The 27944-nt window shown below is 40.8% G+C and overlaps 2 protein-coding genes and 1 non-coding gene across 3 annotated transcripts in view; all 3 read left to right on the forward strand.

Moving 5' to 3' along the window:
- Positions 1 to 3392: 3392 nt before the first annotated feature.
- LOC125893964 (U7 small nuclear RNA) lies at positions 3393 to 3449 on the forward strand. Its single transcript, XR_007449975.1, has one exon. It is a non-coding gene; the product is annotated as a U7 small nuclear RNA (small nuclear RNA).
- Positions 3450 to 7012: 3563 nt separating this feature from the next.
- On the forward strand, positions 7013 to 24664 carry lpcat3 (lysophosphatidylcholine acyltransferase 3). The gene is made up of 13 exons (XM_049583674.1): positions 7013 to 7191; positions 9493 to 9600; positions 13137 to 13243; positions 14184 to 14277; positions 14539 to 14576; positions 16810 to 16988; positions 17151 to 17259; positions 17367 to 17453; positions 17852 to 18015; positions 20972 to 21119; positions 21504 to 21659; positions 23368 to 23511; positions 23618 to 24664. Exons 1-12 carry the CDS (start codon positions 7107 to 7109, stop codon positions 23485 to 23487), a joined length of 1395 nt encoding a protein of 464 aa, XP_049439631.1. The 5' UTR covers positions 7013 to 7106; the 3' UTR covers positions 23488 to 23511; positions 23618 to 24664.
- A 527-nt stretch (positions 24665 to 25191) lies between these two features.
- clstn3 (calsyntenin 3) overlaps positions 25192 to 27944 on the forward strand; it is a 30454-nt gene continuing 27701 nt past the window's right edge. The window contains exons 1-2 of the mRNA XM_049583588.1: positions 25192 to 25859; positions 26690 to 26756. Coding sequence (XP_049439545.1) covers positions 26690 to 26756 — 67 coding nt within the window. The 5' untranslated portion in view covers positions 25192 to 25859. The remainder of the gene's footprint in view (positions 25860 to 26689; positions 26757 to 27944) is intronic.

A 27944-nucleotide genomic window follows, 5' to 3' on the forward strand; every position in this document is an offset into this window, starting at 1 on the left:
AGCCTGCAATCGGCAGAAATACAAAGCTAACGTTAGGCTGCAAACGAACTACACAATGGTCACATGACCAAACGTCACCACCATGACAAGACTTTACAAACAACAAAGCCCAATCCATAACCACAAAAAACACCCAATATAAGTCACATTGGGTAGGAAAGATGAAATATGTACAATAAAAAAGTAAAATTAAATAAATAGTAGTCTCCACTCTAGTCCAGGGCAGCTGTCAGCAACCTTTATGCCTGGAGCCGCAAAACATATTTGAGCCTTCCATGATCCATCCATCCATTTTCATCTGCTTATCTGGGGCCAGGTCACAGGGGCAGCAGGCCATGCAACACATCCCAGATGTCCCTCTCCCAGCAACACTTTCTAGCTCCTCCTGGGGGACCCTAAAGTATGTCCGGGCCAGATGAGATATGTAATCCCTCCAGCGTGTTCTGGGTCTGCCCTGGGGGCCTCTTAACAGTGGGACGTGCCAGGAACACCTCTGACAAGAGGCGCCCAAGAGGCATCCTGATCAGATGCCCAAACCACCTCAAGTGACCCCTTTCAACGCAAAGGAGCAGCGGCTCTACTCCGAGCTCCAAGTAAAAGAGCCACAGGTTGCCTACCCCTGCTCTAGAGCTCGCCACCATAAAACGACTATAAAGCCATGTTCAGCGCAGCGTGAAGGCATCGTGTAGTCTCGTTTAGCCACTTGTTAGCAACCTAAGACACATAGGATCTTCAAAGTTCACAGGTGGGATATTTACTGATATATTTTATGTCACAGAACAAAACATAAAGGTCTCTTGAGCTTGTGTCAACCACAGCCCTTATTTCAGGCATCCAAATAGAAAACCCATTGACTTTGAGATGAGGGAACCATGAGCGGTAAAATGCAATCCTATTTTAGGGTTTTATGACTTATTCCTGAGGCACTTATCTCGCAGGTATTTTGACATCAGGTAAAATGGGACAAATGAGGTTTCACACACAGACTATATATCAAAAAGACATAGACAATCAGTGTTTTTTTTTTTCCTGGACTCTTAAATCTTGGCAGCCAGCCACCAAACATGTTACTGCATTGTACTACAAATGTGCTTTATATTAAGCAACCATTTTTATTGATGTGAGATAACTGGGATGGCCAGAGCAAAGAGTCAAAAGATCACTGGTCCCAGAACTTGCAAGTTAAGTCATGTGGTAATGAGTGTGCTGCGGCTGAAACATTATGGGTGTAACAACAAAACTGGCTGTAGGATGTTGCATTTTATTCAATGTTTGACTGATAATCAAAATGTTTTCACAATACACTTAACTTTTTATGGTAAAGGGTTTTCAGCAGGTATTTAATACATTCAGGTGACATTGGGCAAAAAAAAATGAGCAAAAATTGGACATTTTTCTAAAGTGAAACCAGCATGTTTTTAGGCTACCAGGTGCCTTTATGACTACAGTGATAAATGGACTAAACCATTTAAAAAAGAGAAAAGCATGACAGTCCCTTTTTAACTTAATATGTCATCAGAGTGAGGTAGGGGTTCTTGATGGGTTTGATGGTCAAGGTAGTCCTTTGAATTTAGGGTGGTGTTCTTGGTGATCTACCAAAAAGTGTCCCAAATTACCCGACACAAATATATTAATTATATTTAAAATGATTTAATTGCAAGAGTATAAGTAAGAATATTTTAGGATAATAGTTGAACAGTATATTGCACAGTTGTACAAATTCAGACTCAGATATAATAAATGCATTAATGTGTGCATTGTGTTAATTTTGCAGATGGTAAAGGTGGAGCTAATTTTAAGTACTTCATATACTGCTATGTACCTTATGCATAACCATAAGAACCCATTCTGATTACAATGATGCAGAATACACATTAAATATTTTTTTTTAATCTGAGTGTCACAGAAAGGATTTAAAAAGACACTGAAGTACAGAACAGCAATGGCACAAAGTTGGCATCAAAGTATCACTGAGAAAATGTGAATGAGGATGTAACTGATATCTAATGTAAGTAAAGTAACATGTTGAAAAAAAAAAACAGCTGACAACATGATACATGGAGAAATGTTTTTCTTGTATGATCAGTTGTTGATGTGGCCTCTGCTTGTTAACTATTTCAGGTCACATCTTGTATCCCGGCGACTTCTACCACATCTCCAGTCAATGTTCTTCAATACACCACTTTCTTGTGCCTGTGTTGATTTTGATATGATTTATTTGTAACATCAATTAAATCCAATATCATAGTAAATGTATTTTTATGCTTTCAAGCATTATAATAAATCTATATGAGTGTGTTTGTGCACGCTGGGCAAGTGAGGGAATCTCTAGTGTAGGACTAATAAAGACACAAAAGGACAATCTCCAGCAATCACATGCTTGCTACTTTCAACCAGTCCATTAACATGTCAGTTTACCAACCCTTTGAGTCACAATTTGTCATGGTCATAACATAATTACACTAATTAAACCACTTTCCTCTCAACCACACATGAGGATGCATGGCATGGAGCCCCCAGTAACAACAGAATAGTGTGTGAGGAGAACATGATGTGAACATATGACCAATAATGTGTCTTAAGTGAATTTTTGCCTCCTGGGTCAGCTGTCACTGATAAGCTGACAAAGTCCTCATCCCTTTATCCTCTTACTGAAAATGACATTAGCCTAACAACACAAACAGAGCGTATTTGCTACAAGATGTCTCCATGCAGCTGTGTTTACGCTTTTCTCATCATGTGGCACAATAAAATAACAACACCACATTAGCAATGTGATATCAAATATGCACATATCAACGATATCTCAAGATTGTGTTGTGTTCAAACTGCAACTGCAAAAAAAACCCACATCCTAACACAAGATTGTGAATAAAAAAGACTGCATGTTGTGTGGTTTAATGGCAAAATTAATTATTACCAGAATAATATTTTCAAACTCACAAATGAAATTTAATCCTTTTGACTTCCCAGCATTCATTGCCTTAATTGCAATGCCAACAACGAAAACTGCAGCATTGCCACGTTTCTAACTACAAGCGATTAGATATGCAGTGAGTTATATCCTAGTGACGAGGTTTGATTGGCTCGAATGACACAAGCCCCACCCCTCTTGCTTCCTGGTCTTGTATGAAGCTTTCTGATTGGCGGATTTGGGGCTTGTTTTGCATACCCGACCATCACTGCGGCAAAAATATGGTTCCTACACGCATAAAGTTGATTTTTGAAGAGTTTGAGGAGTTTGACGTCACGTTTGTCCTAAATTTATATTTGATATTTGTTGTAACTGTGATTTTTTTTTGTTTGTCATGGAAACTGGCGACGATCTAACACCATATTAGTGGGGTTAGTGAGGTAGTGTACTAGTACCGCAGTCCAGGGTATGACACCTCAGGAACTAATGCTCTTTAGATATTTCTCTAGAAGGTTTCTCGTAATGAGAAGCCCCCATTTGTTGTGAACGTCAAATCAAATGTATTTCTACGCTATATAGTGTTCTCCTAATGATTAGGAGTTTGGGTATTATTGTCATTAAGGAAAATGCAGGAAAACATCTTATAGCTTTTATCAAAGTCAAAAAGACAAAAATTAAATATTCCCCTTTGCAGTGCCTGTATGTAAAATTTCAATGTTACATTTATTTATTAATTATCTTAACAATATACACTTTTATTTCTTTTTAATTCATTTTTCATTTATGTGTGTGTATGTATGTACACCTGTGTTGGGCCTCCACAGAGACACATAGGCTATATGAAGTTAATATAACATAAGATACTCGTGCTAACTATAATATTTAACTAGGTAACTTTGTGGTAAACCATTTTAGACACAGATTATTAGGCTACTGAAAGTATTTCTATGTTTTAAACATGTCTGAAATGGATCTTAAATTAGTGTTGTTCCTGCGCCTCGTCACTAGGGGGCAGCCTTACACTATTATCCCATGTCTATGTTTAACAGAGGGTTAATCTCCACACTGTCATGAACTAGTTAACTGGTTTGCGACACTTAATCATTCTGGGTGTAATGCTGCAGATAGCCCACCTGACAGCCCATAAGTCAAATCTTTAGCGACAAGCTATAAAAACAATACCAGCGAAAGTGTGATAGAGAGACAAGAGGGGAGGAGAAGAAGGAGGAGAAGGAGTCATCATCTCCATGCTCCTAAGGTCCTATGTTCCCCAGCTGTATGCTCAGGCACATTTTATATCTGTCTTCCTATTGACTTAAAGATTGACAGATGGCCTATTACCTTCTCCTTTACAATGTGAAAGCACGAAAGCAGATGGATGTTTCAAATGCAGTTTGAATGACAGAAATCCATTCAGCTGATGTGGTGATATCAATGTCTAAAGTCAAGATAATTGTCTTGCCTGCAAATTCGAGGGTGTAGGTTTCAAGGGGTATGACATCTGTACACTGTAATTGGCTGTAGGTGAGTGATTTCAACATACTTACCAGGTAAACTGAACATTTGAAAAGTGTTGGGAAGGTTACTTTTGATATGTAATGGGTTACAGAGTACTAGTGACCCTGTTAAATATGTAATAAGTAATGTAACTGTTTTAATTGCTTCATCAGAATATTTTATCTTATTACATTTGATTACTTTTCTGACAAATGTTTTAAACATGGGCAATGAAGCAGAAATAGAAATGCCAAAAGAAGGCATTCCTGCATCCTTGGGTGAATTATGAAAATGCAAAACACACATACATCATGATTTTGCCTCTTTCTTTTGTTGTTGTTTTGTAGTCATTGTGCATCTTTATGTGGTTTTGTCTCTTTGAGGTCATTTTGTGACATTTTTTGTTGTTGTTTTGTGTCTCTTTGCAGCTCCTTTATATCTTTTTGTGGTCATTATGAGTCTTTTCCAAATCAGTACATGTTACAGTAATATGAGTGACATTTTGCAGATGAAGGCTAAGGGACCCCTGACACTTTGGGCCCTTGTACCAGTGCCCGGTAGGCCCATTTAATAATCCATCCATGCCTGCACAGTGAGAAGATGCAAAGCAACAGAATGATTACTGTGTTCAACATGCTAGGACTCAACTCATAGATGCAAAAATGCCTCTGATGTGGAGACAGCGTAACCCTACTTTCTTGTTCCCTAGCATTCCCCAGTCCCTTTAGTTTGTGGGTAATGAGCAAACTACAGTTTCTCTTGTTTTACCTTCTTTAATTCACCCCAAAATGCAGCAAGACAGCACAAAACCAGCTCCCCTCTAACGCAACTGCAGCGCCTGTTAACCTGAGTTACACTAACACCTGTTCCCCACAAAACAATGTCAAGTAGGAGCTATAGTTACTCTTACTCTCACTTGAGGCAAAGAGGACACCAAAAAACCCAACTTAAAGGTACACATGAAAATATATAAATGAAATAACAGTTCAAGTGCTTTGAATAGAAATGAATAATTATTGTATGTAATAACACAGATTAATTCAGTAAATCCAAAAAAACAATGTGGAATTATTCTCAACAGTATTCTGTACCAACATACATTTGTATGGCAACTTAATTAACTTAAATAACCCCAAAATAAAGTATGATTAAGGCAGTATATAACCTCAAAAAGCAGCTGTGGCAATCCACCATAATACGGAAAAAAGAATCAGCACAGTTGAAACAGGAAATACCACAACATTTCAACCATAAGCTGATGTAGACTAAACACAAACTGGTGCCAGGATCCACCAGAATGCAGGAAATAAAGTGTCTGATGTTCAAAATCTCTTGAGGAAGAACCTCCAGAGCCCTTTACAGGGTTCCCACGCATTTTAATGGACAAACTTTTCTATGACTTTTCAAGGACCAGTGATAAATATTTCTTTTCCTTGCACCATTCGCTTGGCGTATTTAAACATATCAGATTTACACTCTATTCATACATAATTTCAGCTAGCTGGTGTACATGAACAGAGAAATGAACCCAGGGAGCTAGAATAGAATTGAATAGATCTTTATTGTCCACTGGGGGTGGAAACTGATCTTCAGCCAGACAACAACAAAAGACAATGTGATAGAAAGCAGATGATTATGGATGAAACTAAGGAGCCAAGTGTTGTCAGTTGAAATATGGCCACATCTGGTTTCTGAACATATCAGAGATGGATTTGGCATCCTCAATAACCCCCCAAATCACTCAAACACTGTCCATATCGGTGCTGAAATGAAGTCTATATAGGTGATTATGCTTATAAATGCTAATTATTATTAATTATGCACATTTCCCAACATATGCAAGTTAGCATCGAACAGTTTTGGTACATTTCTGACATAAAACTTTGGGGAACTCGACACATTTGAGGTATAGTGACAAATTTAGGCCAAAGCAACGGTAATTTTCAACATAGAAAAGTCAATGTGGGCTCAAATTGAAGCTTATTAAATTGGGTAGTTTTCTACAGACAAGTGAAGCAGTAATATTAAACACAAAGTGATGAAAAATAATCATTTATGATGAAAATTTATCAAACAAACAGTCCATTTTTTGTTCCGGGGGATGTTGTGTGTGATATTTTGAAATAAAATGGCAGCAAACCCCTGATTCTTATTTTTTTACTTTCCCCTTTGTGTCAGGATACTCCTTGCCAAGTTTCATATTTGTATCTATTTATGCCCTCATAGTGCCCTAGTATTTGCATTTTCATGGTGTTGTCAGAAACATGTCCCATAAAAGAGGTTTTGGGCACCCTGAGAGCAAAGAGTTATCCACAGGAGATTACTGCAACAGTGTCAATATGCCTTACAAAATTCTATGAGTTTTCCAAAAACTTTAAATGATTTCAGACCTGGAAAAGGTGATTGTAAATTCCCTATCTTTTCCATGGCCGTGGGAACCCTGCCTTTTAATATATTACCCTCCAAATGTTAAAAAACGAATATACGCCCTTGTCTTAATGTGTGATCTTGTGTTGGGCTGGGGAACATAGGACCCTGGGAACACACACACTCCCAATCACATAGTTTAACTTTGAAAGGAGGTTGAACCGCGAAGGGCCTTTAAAAAGCGGAGTGTGTACGTGTGTGGATGTCTGCCGTGAGTCAGTAGAGTTCACTGAACCGTCGCGAGGAGACGTTTCCGCCCACAAGAAACATGGCGGCTCCCTTGCTGGAGAATCTGTCGGAGTCCCTAGGTTCCCCGGAGCCAGCGGTTCGCCTCATTTTGTCTATTTTAATCGGTGAGTTTCGCCTCACGGACCAGTCACGGGTTGTTCTGGCAGCTAGCCGAAATGGCGTCCATGTCGGTGCCAGGTTTGAGTCATAGTTGAAGTCCTCTGTGTGGTGTGTGTAACTGTTAACTGCTAACATAGCGCTCAGTCAGGTACTGACTGTGACACACAGCTACAGGCTGTAAAACAGTTGTACCGGGCTGCTAACGTTACTGTGTGAGCTAGCTAAATAATTATCACGAACAAACACTCACGGGCTTCACAGAAATATAAATTAACGTACAGAAAGCTCTTGAATGCGTGTCACACTCATTTAAACGTTAAAGTACACAGTGTTTTCTTTATAACCAACGGCTAACTTGTGGTAGTTAACTGACATAATGCCAGTTAGTGTTGTAGGGATGTGACTAGTTTGGTGTCGTTATAAATTTTAACTGCCGGAATCTCCCCCTCCATTAATTTCCTGTTTATTAGACCGGCTAACAGGCTAGACAGTTATATCAAGTTAGCAGGACAGCTACCAACATAACATTGTTTATACGCTGTTGGATTTGCATAATAGCATGAGGCTGGTGTTGGTGAAATAATAGTGCCAACGTTGTTGGGGGAGGGAAATGCTTTGACAAGGGGAATGAGCACAGGCTGCCAAAATATGCCCCCCATCCCTCATTTCTTTCCACTCGGTTGAGCAGAGGAGGTAAAACATGTTCGAACAAGGCCACAAATGAACGTGACTTTTCATTTACGCTTACTTTAACTTAGGGTATGCTGTTTTATTGCAGAGTGCAACATGTAGCTCTACGTTAGGACTACAGGGTCACAATGTCAGGGCGTTTGTGTGGATGTGGATGGGATGGGGACTGGGGAGGGCGTCCTCCATGCTGTCCTCACTGAACTTTGGTCTGACACATGGCCACGTCTGTTTTTCTCTCTGTGTCGCCTCACACCAACATAACAATGGACTGAACCTGGCCATTCAGATCAGACTTTGGTTGCCTAATGCCCTGTAAACCCTCCAGTCAGCCCGTTGCATGCTCCTTGACCCACTGTTGCTTCATGTCTCTTGCATAATATTGTTGCTATATTGTAACTGCCTTCACAACAGTGGAGCCTGAAATAACAGGTTTGACTGCGTTTCCTCTGCTATACATAGGCTGATATGATTTAGGCTTTAGTCAGCCAAGTGCTTTGCAGGAGCAATTGTAATAGTAATGCACTATGTGGCCTGCAAGACTCTGACTAAGTGCATTAATGCCCTACAGCGGCTCCAAACTTAATTTATTAGATTGCAAAAGTTTTTAAAGGAGAAGACTGGATGTTATTCTATATTTGTCTAATGCCCATAAGTCCCATGAAAAAAGTACATGTCTGTCAATACTGTTGGACTTACTCACTCTGTGGCACAAACAAAAATAAGAAATATATAGTTTAATTCCTTTAAAAGGGCACTGCAAACAAACATAACTCTAACAGGGGCAAGTTGTCTCTTTTCAGTTGCACATTAATTTTCAAGTATTAATGTGCACCAGTGAATATTTATGGCTGCAGGGTGGTGAGTGTGAGTTGACTTAAAATAAACCACAGTGCCTCTTTTCATCATCATGAAGGGGCATGCCACCCAGTGCAGTGGTGTGTTTAGTGTTTGGATAACAATGGGAGTCTATGGCAAAGAGGAATATGCTATATCAGGTTTTGGCTATACCAACAATAATTAGTGAGATCAAGTTATTGTTTTTTGGGAGATTTATTAACAATAAGAAAAATATAAAAAATTGCTAGGCTTTAAAATAACCCAGTAGAAGCCAAAAGAAAAGTGTTACTTGAATGTTACTTCACATTATTTATAAAAATGAATAATCTTTTTCATGTTAAGCGGCATCTACGCTACTGCACTGCCTTGATATTCACTAATTATAGATCACAACTCCAAAAATACATCATAATTCTGACAAATACATGTATAATGTTGAAGTTTTAAGACTGTGCTTTTTACATTAACATCAATAAAATGTGAACAAGAACAAGTTCAGCTGAACTGGTTGCCCCTATGTGCATTTTTCTAACATCACTAGTGAGTGTTTGTCCTTTCCACAGTCCTACTTACTGCAGTTATCTTTCTCCTTGAGATGCCAGATTTACAGCAACACACACCGCACATACTGTACGTACCACTGGTTCTAATGTGCTCCTGTGCATGCGCTATGTGTTTTTACCACAAGGTCAATGTCAGGGGAGTGTCAACAATGGCTCACGTAGCAGACATAAAGGCACATACTGTAGCTCCATTAACAGTTTCTCCATCTCTTGCAGGGTATCCCTGTGCTCTGGTGTACCGGCAGTTCTTTTTCTCCAAGCCTGCCACAGTTGTGCATTTGTTCCACACGCTCTCTGGACTGGCTCTGGCGGCATTCAACTTTGGTGAGATCAAGAGGGAGCCTCCGTTTTAATACATAAGTTTTAAATAATCTTTTGAGTTTATTAAGATATGTGTCAGGCCTTTCTTATAAAGCTGTCCTGTTGAGTTTTCTTGTACACACACACACACAATTTATGTTTAAATTCACTGTAACTTACCAAAATTGTGCATGGTCTAACAAACATGTTGGATACATGATCTTCCTCTAAAAGCATTCATAAAACCAAGGGTTTTTTTGGGGAACATTTTTAATTCTGCATTGTCTGCCTTTGATGGTGCATTACTGCGTTTCTAAAAAAAACTGCTCCACAGCGCTACAAGCTGTCAAGAACTCCACAGGGTGCCTTTAATTTTACTTGATATAAACTTAAAATTCATCTGTGATTTACATTTTTGATGTAACATTCATAAAAAACACTTGACTCAAATGAATACTTCACTGGCAAAAAGATCATTTGTATATCAGTTACTCAATGCAGTTTGTTGAATTCATGGAAAAAGGTTTGTTTTTCTTGCATGCCTCCACTGAGAATAGGGAATCCACAAAGGGCGAACATTCTTCATGAATTGAAGTCATTGGGAACCACGTTTAACAACAGCAAAACTTTATCAAAACATCTGTTTACAGATTCTCACACAACTCCTGCAGTATAATCCAAATCTCATTTATCCAGCTATATGCTCAGTACTTCCCAAACACATGCATTTTCACTAAAAAAATTACAATATAAAACATGTCTACCCAGATTAACGCACTCTGAGTGGCCTGAGCATGCGCGTGCATGTGAGCTCCTCTTGAGCAGAATTCAAATGCATGCACATACCCAGGGGTCTGTTTCAGAAAGCAGGGTGGCAAACTGTGAGCTGACTAACCCTGAGAGAGAAAACTCAGGGCTCTCGGTTTCAGAACAGCTGTTCAGAGTCAGTTACAGTCAACTCTGAGTTAAGCTTGTGCATGGTGAATGAAAAAAGCCATCATCAATAGAGCTCTGAAACAACGATTCACCATGGCAGCCGGTAAATAAAGGGCAAAACCTCCATTTCAATCAGGTGGATGTAGAGATGTTAATGCATGAATATGTAGACTGCGCACAGTTATCTGAAAAGAGTCTGAGTCAGAGTGGGGAAAAAGGTCAGTAAATTAACATAATAAAGTTTTATTCAGTGTTAGCCATTAATTCATCATCAGGTCATAGCCTACATTTAAATATATTTGTACAGCTTTGATCTGACAGGGACAAAAAACGGGCGAGCGACTGAAGATGAAAAATATAGTCAAAGGTTTAAAACATATATATTTAAGTCAAAGAGACATGAACGTAAGCTCACAGTCTCATCAGTCATAATGTGTTTGGTGATTTGCACTTGAAAAGGCGCGGAGGTTAAAATACAGGAGATTTTAAATTTAGACATCTATTTGAATCTTTGGCCCGGTAGTGTTCAGTGGCTTTATTGCAGCTACTTCAACAAATGTTGTAAATTTAAATACAGCCACTGAAATTGGGTTAAAACAGCAGTATGCAGCCTATTTAAAAAAAAAACAACCTCAAGTTCACTCTGTAGCTGCACCACGATCCTGCTCATCATAAATTTTAACATATAATCTCCAATATTATAGGAATTATGTTCGGTTAATGCGACCAATCACATCATGAGTGATAGAGATAATTACTCATGCATAGGCCCACCAAATTTACAATTTACACCCAGATTTTTTTTTTTTTTTTTGCAAATAATTTTGTTTCTATGATTGAAACTGAGATTACATATTATATCCAATAAACATTTTAGTAAACGTGCTCTAGCAATCACTCTCAAAAAGACGGACATGCAGAGATTTCAGGGGGTGACTGCATCTCTGAACCTATTGGCTATCGTCTGACGATGATAAAGCATACATATGCAGATACCTGTGTATAGAGGTTAGAGGTGACTTAATACAGTTTGATATTTTAATGTGAGGAAAAAAATCACTCTTCAAAGAAATGATTGACAGTGCCTTGAAGCAGTAACTTAAGATAGTCCTGAGTAACTGATATCCAACCAGGATTTAGATTCTGACATACTGTAAACCTCCGCTGGTTAATGCATTTGATACAGACTGAATAAGAAAATGAAACAGCGTGTCTGGCTCTGCAAGAAGGGAGAGACAGAGTTTAATGAAGAAAACCTGCCACCAAATAGTTTAGGTTCGAAGTCAGTTACCACAGGAACTGACTCAAAGTTAAAGTTACCTCTCTTTTTGAATGGAAAACCCAGAGTTTCCCTCATCTCAAGCTTAACTGAATCAGCGTTTTCACTAAACCTGCTTTCTGAAACAGGGTCCAGGCACACTACTCGGCTATGCGTGAGACTGTTCGTACTGACGTTTTAAATCCTAATGTTTCAGTGAAAATGCATGTGTTAGGGAAGTACTGAGCATACAACTAAATAAATGAGACTTGGATTTTACTGCACAAGTTGTTTGACAGTTTGTGAGAGGATGCTTTGATGTTTTACTGTCGCTAAATGTGGTCTCTGTTTACTTCAGTTCATGAAGGATTGTATTCTCCATTCACTGTGGAGGCATGCCAGAGAGTCTTTTCCACAGATTTAAGGTAACAGGGTGTGTAACTGATATACAAATGGTCAATTTGCAGGTGACGTATTCATTTAAACAGAAAGCGCTTTTACCCGATTTACTTTATAACATAATGGCTTAGGGATGTCGTTTTCCTGTGGGTGAATCATCCACTTTTGTTGAGTCATTTCTGGCTTGATGAGGAAGTAAGTGTGCTGCTTTTAAACATTCTATGCCAGCCAGTTTGACAACTCCAAATTCAATTGGAACCATTATGCACGTGGCCCAGACTCTCTGCCTGTGTGGCTTAATGTACAGTACATTGACTGATCTGCAGACCCTTTGGTTCAGTTTGAGTAGATGTCCTCGGGCTGATGTAAATTATAATAGGCATGTCTCGCTGTTTCCTGGCATTTCACAGACAAAAAATAAATCAATGAATCTGCCAGTTATTATCTAGCTTAACTGATAATGGCGATGATCATTAGTTGCTGCCCTAAGTCAATTTACCATTATGAAGGACTAAGAAAACCAGCAAATATTCACATTTGAGAAGCTGGAACCACTTTGTTTTTGCACAGAAAGGACATTAATTGATTATCAGAATTGTTAGTCAAAAATAGAGTACAAAATTGCCGAAGGGATGACAATGGTAAGAGGTCCTCTAGAATGCATGCTGGCATGCTGGAGCAAACACAAACTGTTAACATTGAGTTCTTTCTCCTTTCTCTTTTCTTTATCCTGTTGTGGCTGCACTTGGATTTTACAGCAGGTCTGTTGTTTTATCTTTCTCCTTGTGGAATACCCCGTGGATTGTATACCGTGGATTTGTTTTGTTCTTCCTCCATCTCTGCCAATACCGAACTGTGAGGAGGAAAAATGCTGTTGTCATGTCCAGTCCTACAGGTCACACTTGACTGCATTCACCATCATCCCCATCCCCATCCCCATCCCCCCCTCTGTCCGTCTCTTTCCCAGGCTCTCAGATCTATCACTCTGCAGTATGCGTCCTTGTCCAATTCCTGATGCTGAGGCTCATGGGAAGGACGGTAACAACTGTCCTGAGCAGCTTTATCTTTCAAATGGTGAGGTGTCCTGGCACATCTTTTTTTTCCTCTCCTTATTTCCAAGCATCCAGACGTACTTCATAGCATTAGCTCCCCTTTGCACTCTGTTAGACTTTTACTGCAGTGGCTCAGATGCTGCCCACCAGTTTGTCTGCATAGTCAAATATCTGATTTGTGCATCTGTGTTTTGCAGTTTCCTTTAATGACTTTGTACTAGTGTTGTAACAATGCTGGAATTTCAAATTGTTGATACAATACCTGACTGTAGTAAACATTATGATAAGAGAGGGTGGGAAAGCCCAGCTGGTACCAGTGTATCAATACTGCAGAAAATTAGTATTGAAATCATTTCAGATATTCAGAATCGATATGTATTAATAAATCAATGTTTTTGACAACACTACCTTGAACCTGCTGACACACAATTTGTCCAGTGTGTTAAAAGGGCCACTTGTAACCAAAAAATCTTGTGATGTAGTCACATGCTTCCTGTGGGCACATCAGGCCCTTTTATTTTTTGCATGCTTTTGCATTTATTGCTCACACTCTAAGAAATCCAGTAATGAAACCAGGTTTTTACACAAAAATATTCCCACTGAAGACTTCTATTTCCCATTTTTAATCTTCCTCTGTCATGTAGAAGTAGGGCAGGGTGATATGGAGAAAATATAATCTCACAATATTTTTGACCAAGTACCTCAAGTGTGTAAAAGCAAGTAATAAGATACTTGGAACAGCCTGGTAAGTTCAGAAAATGACATCACTTTACTGTAATATAGCTTTTAAAACCAGGAACACTTATGATTGACACCCAAAGTCTAAGACTCATAACACAAATCTAGTCTCATATCACAATATTGATATATCACCCAGCCCTACAATAGAACTGTGATAACATCTGCTTGAAGATGTTTGATAACGCAGAGGTATGCTGACCTCTCCTTCTCTCCTCCTGTAGGTATACCTGCTGGCAGGGTATTATTACACAGCAACAGAGGAGTATGACATCAAGTGGACCATGCCCCATTGTGTCCTCACACTCAAACTCGTTGGTGAGTTGACCACACCTCTACTCGCACTCCTCTGCTTGACAATCCCAGTTGTTTCGTAAAAGCAGATGTTTTTTTTCCTCCATTTGATATCTTCCTGTTGCTGTTGTTGCAACCCCCCTCTGTACCCTAGTGAACGATTAACACACTGATAAACTGCTGACGTGGCCTTTGCATGCTTAATGGTGTTCGTTTCAATTGATCATGACAGCCTTAGTTACCCTAACATAGTGTCTGACACCAGTTGCATTTTTCTGATTACAGGTTTGTCATTTGATTACTATGACGGCGGGAAGGAACCAGTGAGTTGGTTGATCTCTCTTGCTTTTGCCTGCTTGATCATTCATCAGTATGTTGATGTTGTTTGTCTCGGAGTGTTCTTTGTTTGAGTTTTGCTCATTGATTAATATCTCTGTTACTTCCTGTTATTGTCAATTCTTCTTTCTTTTTCATTCTGTTGTGTGTAAGAGAGAGGGATGAGGTTTTTTGAATCACCACAACACTGCTCTACAAATGTGCAGCTAGAGACTGTCACTGTGAGTTATTATTTAAAGTTACCTGGGTAAATGATAAGTTACTTTAGTGTAAATCCACGTTTCCACCAAACACTTTATGTATACCCTTACAAGTATGAACTTGTATCTAAATCCTAAATCTGTTTTGCATTTCCACCGCAGACAGTAATCTAGAATGTAGGCAGGGTTGTTACCAGATGGGAATAGCTACGTCACTGCACCATCTAGTTCTTGCTTTATTTCATCTTCACTGGCGATGCAGAGGAACATCTGCACCTCGCTGAATGTCCACAGAATGAGGCTGCACATCAACATTTTCAGAGCAAAAAAGAACAGGCTAGAGTGTCAAGGATCTCTTTTGCAAAGATATTTGCAAAATAACATGTTTGTTCACTGAGTCCTTGTAGAGTGATAATTCTCTCTTGATCAATCAATGGACTGCAGTGTTTCTAGCTCCACCTTTTTAGTGTCAGATCAGTTTGCTCGGTACCTCAACAGAGGGGTAGCAAAAAAAAAATTAACCGAGGGGTGCCCAATAGCTCACCTGGTAGAGCAGCTGCCCCACAGAGAAAGGCTGCATCCTTGCCACAGCGGCCGTGAGCTCAATTCCAGCCCACGGCCCCTCACTGTATGTCATCCCCTCTCTCTGCCCCCCCTTCACGCTTTATCTGTCCTATCAAATTAACGCAAAAGGCCCTTAAAAAACAGACAGAGCTAAACTGAACTGAACAGAACTGCTTGGTGGAAATGAGGCTTAAATGTTGGGTCCTTCAAAAGAGCAATGGCTCAAACAAAGACCATATTAGAGAAGTGATATTTGCGCAGACGAATAGTCTATGGTGTCTGACCACCAGTAAAAAACTTAGACAACATAAAGAAAGTTACCCAAGTTAAACAATGCTTAGTTGAAATGCAAACAATACTTAATAACCTACATCTCAGACGAAGGTAGTTCGACTCCTCAGGCAAGCTTTGGAGTGTCAAAGCATCGGGCTGCTGAGCACAGATCATCCTGCTAATCTACTAAAACAGTGTCAAACTAAACCAACGAAAATAAACCCCTGAAACATGAACACTAGCAACCCAACGCAGTAGTGAAATAACTGCAACATAACAAAAGGGCTTTTGCTGGTGAGGAGCTGGTCTGACCCTCTTCTCTGCCTCCTGTCCTTTATATGTAGCTGCAGCTCGGAAATTCTCTTTTTGCCTATTAAAGGCTCTGTGGTGGAAAAGACAAGATGATATAGAACAGAGGGAAAAACAGGACACAACAAAGGGCAAAGAAATGTCACCAGAGGGGTGTGTGATACGGATAAAATCATCCATCACTGCATATGTAGTAATGGTCCGCAATGTCAGCATATATTATAATGCAGTGCATTTTTATTGAAACTCAATATGAGTGACTGTATTTGGCTAATCCAATTTTAAGGTACTGAAGAGATAGCTACCAAAGTGTAAATCCTAGTCATCTCAATCTTTGTTGTGTCCCTTGCCTTCCTTCACCAGTTTAAAGTTCATTTTGTTACAATAACTGTCTGTGAAGCAGCTTCTCCCTTCCTCATTCTTCCTCTCAGCTTGTCTTCAGTATGCTTGGTTCCTTTCAAGTGCTGTTAGTATATCTGTGACAGATGTTAATTGCCCCTTCTGTTGCTTTACTTCATTTTTATTTTGAGTGTTTATGCTGTGCTTTTCATTCTGTTTTTGTATTTTTAACAGTGAAAAAGTGTATATAAATCTGCTCTCATCTGGTTAATATTATCACTCTTCAGTACACAGTGTACAGCTTGCAGTTAAATGCTAGATAATGAGCACTCAGTGCAGTGATGTTGCGGTCAGCCCAGATTGATTCTAAAATAATCCTTTATAACTGGATACATCGTGTATCAACACGCTTTTAAAATGAATCCTCAGCCTTTTTTCTGTCCTCTTCCTCCACACTCTTCATCCCCCTTTCATTTTGCTCTGCTTCTCTAAAATTTTTTCATCATCTTTTTCTCCTCACATCCTTAAACTCCAGTCTCAGCTGAGCGTAGAGCAGAGGAGCGCAGCCCTGCCGTCTGTGCCCTCTCTGCTTGAGGTGTGCGGCTTCTCCTACTTCTATGGAGGCTTCCTGGTGGGGCCCCAGTTTACACTGCGCAGCTACCAGAGGCTGGTAGCAGGGGAGCTCACTGACTGCCCTGGAAAGCCTCCGAACAGGTAAAAGAGCGAGGAAATGATGAATGATGAAAAGAAAAATGAGCAGGAAGACTATTTTTCTTGTATCTCTGTGAAATACGCCAACTGTGCAGTGTCACAGCCCCGCAGTTAACACTGTTACCTTCAGATTTCCCATCCCTGTCTTGTTTCTTTCTCTTCCAGTGGTATACCGGCTCTAAAGAGGTTTGGCCTGGGCTTTCTCTGCCTGATGATATTTACAATATTTAGTCCATACTACCCAGACAGCTACTACTTAACAGATGAATATGAGGTGAGGATGTCAACATGCTCAAAAATAATCACAGTTCACGGTTCATGTTTTTCAAGGAAAGAAGAGTCAGAGTTTGTCTAATGTGTAATACTATGTCCTTCCCACAGGCTCAGCCCTTCTGGTATCGCTGTGTGTTTATTCTGCTTTGGGCTAAAATCACCCTGTATAAATATGTCAGCTGTTGGGTTATAGCGGTAAGTAGTCTCTTGGTCTGCATCTATGTGCATGAAATGTGTTTGAAAGAGGTACCGTTGTGCCTTGATGGCAAGCTGCTAACAGCCTACTGATTTGGTTCCTGAAATAAACCTTATTTATATGAAGCTGTGTTCACATGCAGCACGTAGCTTAACACTTGCTGTGAGAAAGCACAAACAGCAAAAAGTAAAAGCCACATCTTGCATGCCTTTGCAGGCACTCACATGCATGATTTGATTTTTTTTTTTTATTTTTTAATATAAACCAGTAGATATATTTTTAGATTGTATGGCACACCCTGACTAGCCCATAATAGTAGTCCCAGTTAATCAGTTTCTTGCACTTCATGGTTTGATTTTACATGAGCAAATGATGAAAATGTTTTGTTGTGTTGCAGGAGGGTGTATGTATATTAACGGGACTGGGCTACAATGGTGTAGTGGATGGTGAGCACAAGTGGGACGCCTGTGCCAATATGAAGGTGTGGCTCTTTGAAACCACACCGCTTTTTGGAGGAACCATCTCTTCCTTCAACATTAACACAAACGCCTGGGCTGCCAGGTCAGTGTCAAGCCGGAAATCTCTGGAGCTCTCCAGCTCGTACTCAAAGTGGAGTTGTAAAAGTTAAATATATACTTAGATGATAACAGTGGAGTAGAGGGTATGACAGTTCAATCCAATATGCACACTGGTGTGTTGCAATGCTTCACCAAAAAGGAGTGCAGTTTGTTTTAACACCCAAGCAATCACCACAGGAAGGTAACCAACATCCTGGGAGGGGGTTTAAAGTTTGTGGTTTTTCAGCATTAACCTCATGCATAAAACATTTTGAGCGTGTGACATCATTTGATGATGACCACAGTGAGCAAAGCAGTTTATTGAACCTACAGTTTATTACATGGTCCATTTCAGCTGAATGCATTAGATACCTAAGCTTGCTGCATGAGACAGAGTAGAGGAGGAGGAGGGACACCTTTCCAAAATGGAAAGAAAAATTAGCTCAGAATTTCATTTATAAGTGAGCCTATACTGCACAGCTGGTTGATGATGAGCTTTCATGCCCCTGGTAGATAGAATACAGACATAACGCTTAAAATGCTCTCATTGTTTGACCCACAAAGAAAAGTCTATTTATAGTCACGTATGTGCCAGTTTATAAGCAGTTTAGTATTAAATGGGTTAAGTTTGATATTCTATTTATTCAGCCTTCTTCCTCTGGTTAAATGGAATTATAAATGTGCCTGCTTTTTGTGAGGCATTTAAATTCATACAGCATACAGTAGGGAAGAAACCAGTGTGAATCACAGAGGCATGACTAATTAGTATGAGGAGGACAATGTTTGATATATGGAGAAGCTCCTCAAGGGGTCAGTATGCTTCAAACAAGTTGGTTTGTATTAAGCACCGTCTGAAATACCGTTTATAGCTGTTCCAAATGGCCGCATTCAAAGGCAGGGTGAAAATTCAGCTGTCATAGAGAGGGGCAAGAGGCAAATCAAAGACAACGTGTGTGTTGTACACACCACAGTTGGCAGAAGTCGTGAGAAGCATGAAAAAGGGGAAGTTCAAATCCTGTGCACCTTCTCACCTCTGCTCCCAGCCACACTGCCTTGAGAGGAACCTGCTTGTCAGAATTTCAGTTTGGAAAGTTATAGTTATTATCTCTTCATGTTGGACGTCAGAAAGGTGTGTGTATGGAGGGGTAGCCACAAATAATGATCTGACAATTACTTTGTTTAAAGCATACAGATGCCTTAGGCCTTGGTCAGACAGAGTGCTCTTCACAGGTTGCAAAACATAAGGCCCACCACATTGCCTTTTTTCTTAAAAAAAGAGCAGCTTGCTGCATCTTTTTTTTATTGTTGCTAGGCAATCACTGAATCACCTGTATTTAGCCTGACTGTTATTTTGCTGGGAAGTAAACTCACAGACTTGTGCTGTTTTTGTAGTTACTTAGTCAGCTAGTTAGTAGCTAGGTATCTTACCTAGGAAACATAGCTCTGGGTTTCCAGCCACCCTTAGTTTGTCCTCCATGTTGTCTCCACTTGTTTTCATCACCGCCACAGAAGGCCCGCGTCTCAATTCATTAGATTAGACAATGGGGAAAAAACATAGACTGTTTAGAATAATGGACGTAGCCACTGTGATGTCACCCACTGGTTTGTGGACTCCTGTTTTGATGCCTTTAGTTAGGTGTTTCGGCCATTTTTGATGTTGGGAGATAGATGTGACCATATGTGGATGAGAGGATGGAGCTGTGGATCTGGCTCATAGACTGTGGCAGCACCCTTATTTATGTATAACTTTAAGCCTTAGCAAAATGTAAATGAGTGAGTTATATAAAAATTCATCCCGCATACAGTTGTCATGAAGGAGAAATTGGCTATAGAGATCAAGACTGTTTTTTAATATCAGGGTGTAAACATACCATACCATACCATACCAATTTATTTATATAGCACATTTAAAACAACAGAGCTGAGACCCAAGTGCTTTACAAGTAAAAGAAAAAAAACAGGTAACAACGCACAATCACAACTCATAAATAAAAAACATACACAGCGTCACATGAAGAACACCAATCACTCAGGCTGTGCTTGGAAAAAGCCAAAGAATAAAAATGTGTCTTGAGGCGTGATTTAAACACCTGCAGAGTGGGGGCGTGCCTAACATGCAGAGGCAGCTCGTTCCGAAGTTTTGGAGCTGCCACTGCGAAAGCCCGATTTCCCCTGAGCTTCAGCCTGGATTTAGTGACAGCTAGGAGAAGCTGATCGGAGGATCTGAGGGACCTTCGAGGCACATAGGGTTCCAGCAGGTCGGAGAGATAGATGGGTGCCAAGTACAAGTACAGGACTAATGTGCTCTTAAACATGTTTATTTCTGCTGTAAAGTAGCCATTCAAGGAACTGCAGGATTTGGTACTTTGGCGTTGGCTTCATTTCTCAGACCCAGAGGTTGCAGCATGGAAAAAAACCTCAAATAACATCAGAGAGTTTAATCAACTGGAAGCATTCAGGACGCTCCTGCAATGTAAAAGCTCCGTTCTCGTTAAAAACAATTACAAAAAGCCACCCCAGGCTGCTAAAAAGTGCTCTGTCTGATCAGGACCTTTAACGGCATGAGCATGGCTTTTAAGCTGCTGTTCTTCAAGTACGAATTTGTCTGACACTTCTCTCTGCAGCTAACACTGTAGCTTGTCACCAGTGAGCTGTAGGAAAGAAAAACCCACCAGATTGAAAGCATAATGATGTGTGCAGCTTTGTAAGATATTATAACACAGAACCTGAACTAGCATTGAATTGATGAGTACCCTTGAAGAGAATGTAAAGTTGTTGAAATGTTTTAATATAACCTCAGTTGCTATGCAACAACAACTTGCAGGTGAGTGAGTGCTTATCATGTAGGCAGTAATAGCTGATGCATTAAGCTTTTTCATGACTGCCCATATCCAGATTTTTAGTCAGAAGAAACGATCCTCAACTCCTGACTTGTTCCTTTCTCTTCTCTTTTTTTTAAGGCACGTCTTCAAACGGTTGAAGTTCCTGGGCAATAAGACCCTGTCTCATGTGGCCACACTCCTCTTTCTGACCATTTGGCATGGTCTCCACTCCGGATACATAATGTGTTTCTCCATGGAGTTCTTCATCATCACTGTAGAGAGACAGGTACACACCAGACACAGAGCAGCATGTGGAGATGGGTAACTTGAAGATAATTATGTGCATGAAGCTCAATCCATCTGGGTATTTATTTCAGTAGGTGGTAAATTTGTGTTTACCATTTGTTGTCTTATGCTTATTTTATCAATAAAAGCTAACTTTTTGCTCTGTCTGCATTATATAATTCAATTTTCTGCTTTCTAACAAGAGACAGCCTCTTGTTATTAAATAGCACAACACTATTGATCAAATGCACCTCAATGCTGAATGTATTTATAAGTAAATATTGACTGCAGTCACAATGTCTGCATCAGTTTATTATATAACCATTCTTCTACTGTATTACTGTAATTATTATGGAATATGTGTGTGTCTGTTTGTGTGTGACAGGCCCAGGCACTAGTGAAGGACAGTCCCTCGCTGACGAAGCTGGCCAACAGCGCGCTCTACCCCCTCATCTACATCGTCCAGCAGTTTATCCACTGGCTCTTCATGGGCTACCCCCTCGTGCCATTCTGCCTCTTCACCTATGACAAATGGCTCAAGGTATCACACTCAGAGATCGGAGGATAAATATGGTCACTCTCTCACTTGTGACATTAAGCTTCAGATGTCACAGTCCAGGTTTGAGGCAGCAAGGAAGAGGACAGACCGTTTTAATCACCAGGTGTTTAGACAGAATTAGTACTACAGTACTAAAAATACCACCAAGGGGTTAGGGCATGTTGAAATACAATCCCATATCACCAAATTTGCAACATGCAAGCTTTGATTTGTACTGTGAAATTATTTTGACATGTTTAACTGATCCAAAGAAACACCATACTTGCCACCTATAAAGCCAATACCTACCCATAAAACTTATAAAAGAGCCCACTAGGAATCACAAATGTATCTACAGTTTGTGCCCATTTGAGTTCTGCTTGTAAGTGGAGCTCACAAGTCACTTCAGAGAAACAGGCCCCATAAAGACCGGTTAGAGTAACAGATCCATGAATTAAAAGCCTTATCAGATATCAAAACACTGCACAGCTGTTTATAACACTGTGAGAGGGGATTTTACAACTCTGGAGAGTTATCAGGCCGGCAATCATTTTGTAGTTCGTCATGAGAGCTCAAGTCAAGTTGGTTGCATTTATACAGCCCCAAAACACAATCGCAACATATAGCACGCTCTATCTATAGATAGATAGATAGATAGATAGATAGATAGATAGATAGATAGATAGATAGATAGATAGATAGATATTAAACTGCTTCACCTGAAGGCAGGATGGGAGGTGAGGGGGGCAAGATGCTAGGTCTGGCAAGACTGAGCAAAGACTTTAAACAACATTGTTGTGTCAGTTTGTTGGGTCCCTATTCTGGGTTACAATTAACAGCAGAAATATGGTGTTCATGTTATTGAGAGGTTGCCTTTTTTAAGCAAAGCTAGAGTCTCCTTGAGTATAGCCTTATTTGCAGTTTACTAGAAATGCAAAGCAATGAGAAGAAAGTCTGAACGCCTGGATTCCACGTGTTGCGTTTTTTCTGCGACTTGCCACACCACAGGCATTTCAGAAGCAGGAGGAATTTGCCTGCTCAGTGTGGCTGACTTGCAGATTTTGTTGGCCTTTTTCCTTGAGATTTGGGCTTCTGCCACAAAGGCTTTTGTCTTAGTCTGTTTTAATTATGGTTACTCTTGTCATTTCCTACTTTGTTGTGCTGTGTCCTGCAGACAAAGTTGATACCATTCAAAGTCTAGTCATGAATGACATGGATTAAAGATTTGTGGCTATGTGTTAGTTGTTAAACATGCATTCATCTTCAGAATGATTTCATACCTATATTTATATCTATATTTACAGGGTTAGGGTTAGGGTTGTTTATTTTGAAAATTGACCAGATGCTGCTCTTTCACTTCCTGCCCGACTCGCTTTGCTCTGTGCAACTGTGACGTGACTCCGTCAAAAATAGACTATACACGTCAGGTGGAATCACAAGCATTGTCTAAAGTGACCGCAGTTAGCCCTAGTGCCTCATCGTAGTTGTGCCCGCAGGAATCCAGAGGTTGAACGTGGATAACAGGCAGGTTTTCAGGAACAGGGACAGAAATGGGTGGAATGATCTGACAGATGAGCTACTAAAATGATGTGGACAAAGGCAGGAAAACCCTCTGTTGGCGACAGGTGAGACAGAGCAGGCGTCATCATAACAGTTGGATGTTTAAATCAGGATTTTAATTTAACTTTCCTGTCACCTTTGTTTGCTTCAGGTGTATTCGTCCGTCTATTTCTGTGGTCACCTATTCTTCCTCGTAGCCTATTTAATCATGCCATACCTCCGTAAGGCACTGGTGCCTAAGAAAGAACGGAGCGAGAAGAAGCAGGATTAAAACTTGGTACTAAGACTCGGCATGGTAAGCAAGAGCAGGCATTCTTGTTTTGCCATTTTGTTTCAGTCAATAAATGACAAGCTGTGATAAAATGTTTTTAATGTTAAAATATCGCTCTGCTTCCTTCTAGGTCCGTCTAAGGCGAAATATTCACTGAAGGGAACTGTGACTTTCGAGGAGCAGAATGGAAAATATTTTAAGGCCTTTAGTAATATATATGTCCATGTAAAAATAAATTTCTATATATTTTTGTGTTTTAAATGGGAAGGGTGTTTTTATAAACATTTGGAGAAATGTTTACAGGAAATGACCATCGTGCCACATGGGGTAATTGTGAGCCAATCAGGGGCGATTTCCTGTTTTTTTTTTTTGTTTTTTTTTGTTTTGTTTTGTTTTTTGATAAAGTCATGTTGGACTTGTGGAACTTGAGAGACTTACATGCTGTCGACACAGAATTGCACTCAACAGTCACGGGTTCAGAGTCTGTCATTGGCTCTGATATGTGTTTCCTTTTTTTGTTTCATTTCTTTCTCTCACGTCTACCACCTGCATTTAGCAGCCGCAACACGACTTCACAGGAGGTTAAAGCACAGCGCCAGCGTGTGTGGCACTTTCTAATGTAATAATACAAAAAATGCTTTCTGCAAAAGACAGATGATTATAATAATAGTAATAATCAGGGGGTTGTTTGTTGAAAATGGCTGCCAGTGGTTATACAAGCACTGTAAATCACACACTGTACACTAATTCCCAACTCAAAAATGGCCTTGTATTAATGAATGTTTTTACAGTACATTTGTTTTGGTTTTAATTTGATTTGTGATGAAAAAAAAAGACTTGATTTTATAGAATTTTAACAGCTTTTATGAAAAAGAACATTTTGTAGCTTTGGGATAAGATTTCATGAAATATTTTGCATTGCTCCCTCGCCTTTCCTTGTTTGTTTCTGGTTTCCTCCTCTCCCTCAGTTCAGTCTCCACTCCTCTGTCTGCCTTGATTCAAGCCCTCAGCTCTGAAATGCACAGATTGTGAGAATGAATAATTTCAGATGGAGACTTGCACACTGCCCAAACATACCGTCACTACAATTAATGGTTGTGGTTCATCCTACAGTCACTCTGATCTCCATAAATAGGGTGTTTTTTTGAATTGAATTGTCTCTTTTTTTTTTTTTTTTAACTGGAAGCAAAACAAACAAAAAAAAGTGTTTCACCTATGGCCTGCTCTTCTGTTTGTAACAGCAGGCGGTGTTTAAAAAGAGTGTGAAGTAGAAGCATCCCATCCCACTGTGGGAATGCCTCTATATTGTTTAATTAAATTTTTTTTGAGGGGTGGGATTTGGCTGTACTGTCTGATCCATGGCATGCTGGAGGAAGGCCCAGCACTACTGCTGGTGCTGCTGCTGCTGCCGCCGTCCTCTCGCCAACGCTGACACACATGGACTGGACGAACCTCACTGTAGCAACAGCCCAGATTTTGTTTTGGTAATATTTATACATGACATGGTGATTATTAATTGATGTGAATTGCTATTTCAAGAGACTACTTTTTGCCTTATTCCTACCAAATGTACAAAGAAGAAGAAGGAAAAACTTGGGATGGATTTGGGAGGGGGATGGGGAGTGATTTTCAAATACAATTTTATAACGTTCATTAAAAATGCTGCATTTCAAGCAAGGCCTCTGGTGTGTGTGTGTACGTGTGTGTGTGTCCCATTGCTTTCATGTGTGTGACATGAGCACAGGGCAAAAAAGGGGTGATATGACGTCATTTTGCAGTCTGATGGAGGGAAGCTTGAGCAGTGGGAAATATGGGAATTGGTGTGTTTTTAGAGAAGGGAAGGAGGGAAGGGTGCAAGTGTTGAAGCAGGCCCAGAGCTGAGAACAAACGTGATGAGATGAATTGCTGTGTTGAGGTCTGAGTCACTGTGAATGTGCGTTCAACAGCAAAAAACAGCCAGAGCAGCAGTCTGGTACAGAGCTGGTGGGGGCCGGAGAGATAGAGAGTGAGGGAGAAGGACGCAGTGTGGGCGGGTTAAGAAACGCCGAGAGGGAGGGGACGCAGCGTAATATTCCCACCGTTTTTTCTCCTCCGTATAGAGCCGAAAAAACAAGGGCATCCATCGGTCTCCCAATCTTCCTCACTCTTCATCACCGAGTCTAACGTCAGACCGAAACACACAGACACAAACACATACCCTGTGAATTCCTTAGCTGCTGTGTAAAGCCTCTGTGTGTCCTCTCCTCTACCTGGAGGTCTGTTCCCAGCCTGCTGCGGGGGGATCGCCGAGCCGAGCGGCAGGGGCGTGAGAGGCGGATGCTGCGAGCGTAGAGGCTGGGTACCAACCAGGAGCATCACCGCAACTCACCACGGTAATGTCTAATCTTGCTTCAAGCTAACCTTCATTTTCTGCGACATTTCCTCCGGTGTGAGCTCTCAACATGGCTCTAAGGCAGTCATGGAGCCCGGGCTGACAATGTGTGTCAATACCAGCCTGTAATGTAAATCGGCTGATTACTGTCGCATAGCATGTTCCTCTGCTCGTGGATGTATGTGTAGCCTGAACAACCTGTGAACACACGGTGGCTTTTTTGCTATATATTTCCCCCTGTTTTAAAAACTGCAATCTACAATATATGTGCTGTCCTGTAGCCTACCAAGGACTGCAGCAATGGAAAAACGTAGAGGCTTGTTATGTCAATGAGAAGCATAAAACCCCCCAAGGACTCATTTTTCAGTTGTGGCCCCAAGACAGCAGCTGCATTTTTTTCTAAAAAGCATCATAAACCACAATTAAAACATGGGAAAACACCCACACAGCCACATGCAAAACCACACATGCATAGCCTACATACAGTACACACTCACGGCCAGGTATGTGCCTGCTCCATAGGCTGTTCTAGGCTCTGCATCTGGAAGCGTGTCAGTCTGATTTTGAGGGAAAAGCAGAAGCAATTATTGGTTTGTTCACCCAGAGTGGATATGCAGATTGAGTTCATCACGTAGGGTTCTCTCTCAGGCCTCCAAAGGTTACATACATGACACTTGAGTTGTATCTGATAGGCCTGATCTGCCTCTGTCGTGTTACTGTACCTGTCTCTTCCTGTGCTGATCAGTTGTTGATGCATGTACTGTACCCCCCCCCCCCTCCTCCTTACCCCACCCTGTTACCCCCCCCCTTACCTTTTCTTTCCTCCCTCAGATGGACAGAATGAATTTTCTCTCCTTCTTCCTCCTTTGCTTGACTTCGGTTGCCAATGGCAACAAAGGTCAGTTCCTCATCATATTGACTATTAATTGTGAAGTGTTGGGTTGATGGTTGACATCGCCATGGGAGCACCCAGACCTGTCAAGGTGCTCGGGGGTGCGGGGCCATGGCTGTTTTTGCCCTGAATTGCTCCTGATGACTCTTTGCTTTCCCTCCTGAGTGTATTAGACATCAGTTCCCTCATGACAGAAACAGACTACATACGTGTGTGTGTTTTAACATTTTGTGTTGCGTGACCCACTGTGCATGTGCCTGTTTTTCACCAGTGCTGTGACTCTGAGAAGATGATAAATCTGTTTCCTCCTCTGTAGCAGATTTATCATCCTGGGTAGTAACCATGACTCTGATTCAACATCATTGTTCCAATGATTATCGTGCTGGGGGAAGGCGAATGAAACAGACAGCGTGGAGAGAGAATGTCAGAGAAGGAGGTGGTAGAGGAGAGTGATGCAGGGGAGACGAGGAGATTGAAGGAGAGATGGGGTATCAGAGAAACATAGAAGAGAGAGAGGGCGAGGGGGGAGAAAGAGATAGACAAGGGGGAACTGTTGGGAGAGACAGAGGAGAAGGAGCTGTGACAGGAGAGGACGTGGCCGAAAAGACGCAGGCTGATAAGGAGGGAGGAGGAGGAGGAGGAGGAGGTGGTGGTGGTGGTGGAGAGAGAGGTGGTACGTGAGATCAGGTGTCACGAGGGAAAAGGAAAAAGCGCAAGATACCGGAGCATTTGTGTGTGTACTCATATATATATGTACGTGTGTGAGGGAGACAGACGAGGGGGGGTGGGTGAGTGTTGTGGGGCGATAGAGTGACAGAGAGGGGAAGAGTGCCAGCAGAGACAGAGAGAGATGGAATGGGATGCCTTTCAATCTGTAATCCCGAATGTAATCCACAGGCCTGATGCTCAGATTAATGCTATATAGCAGAGCAGAGGAGGGAGGGGAGAGATCAACTGAGGGGACAGAGGGCAGGAGATAAATGACCAAAAAAGAGACATGGAAGAGGTCTGTAGAAACAGAGGAGGAGGAGGAGTAGGAGGAGACGGTGTCAGGCTAGACCTTGAGAGGAGAGGATGAATATCTCTGATTAGGGCTGATCCTCAATACTTTAATGGTAGAGAAACACGAGAATCGAAAGCTTGGTAACATTTGTGCCCTTTACATATTCTGTGATCAGATATTTGCTTATTTAA

Source organism: Epinephelus fuscoguttatus, linkage group LG8, assembly GCF_011397635.1.
Source record: "Epinephelus fuscoguttatus linkage group LG8, E.fuscoguttatus.final_Chr_v1".
NCBI classification, from domain to species: domain Eukaryota; kingdom Metazoa; phylum Chordata; class Actinopteri; order Perciformes; family Serranidae; genus Epinephelus; species Epinephelus fuscoguttatus.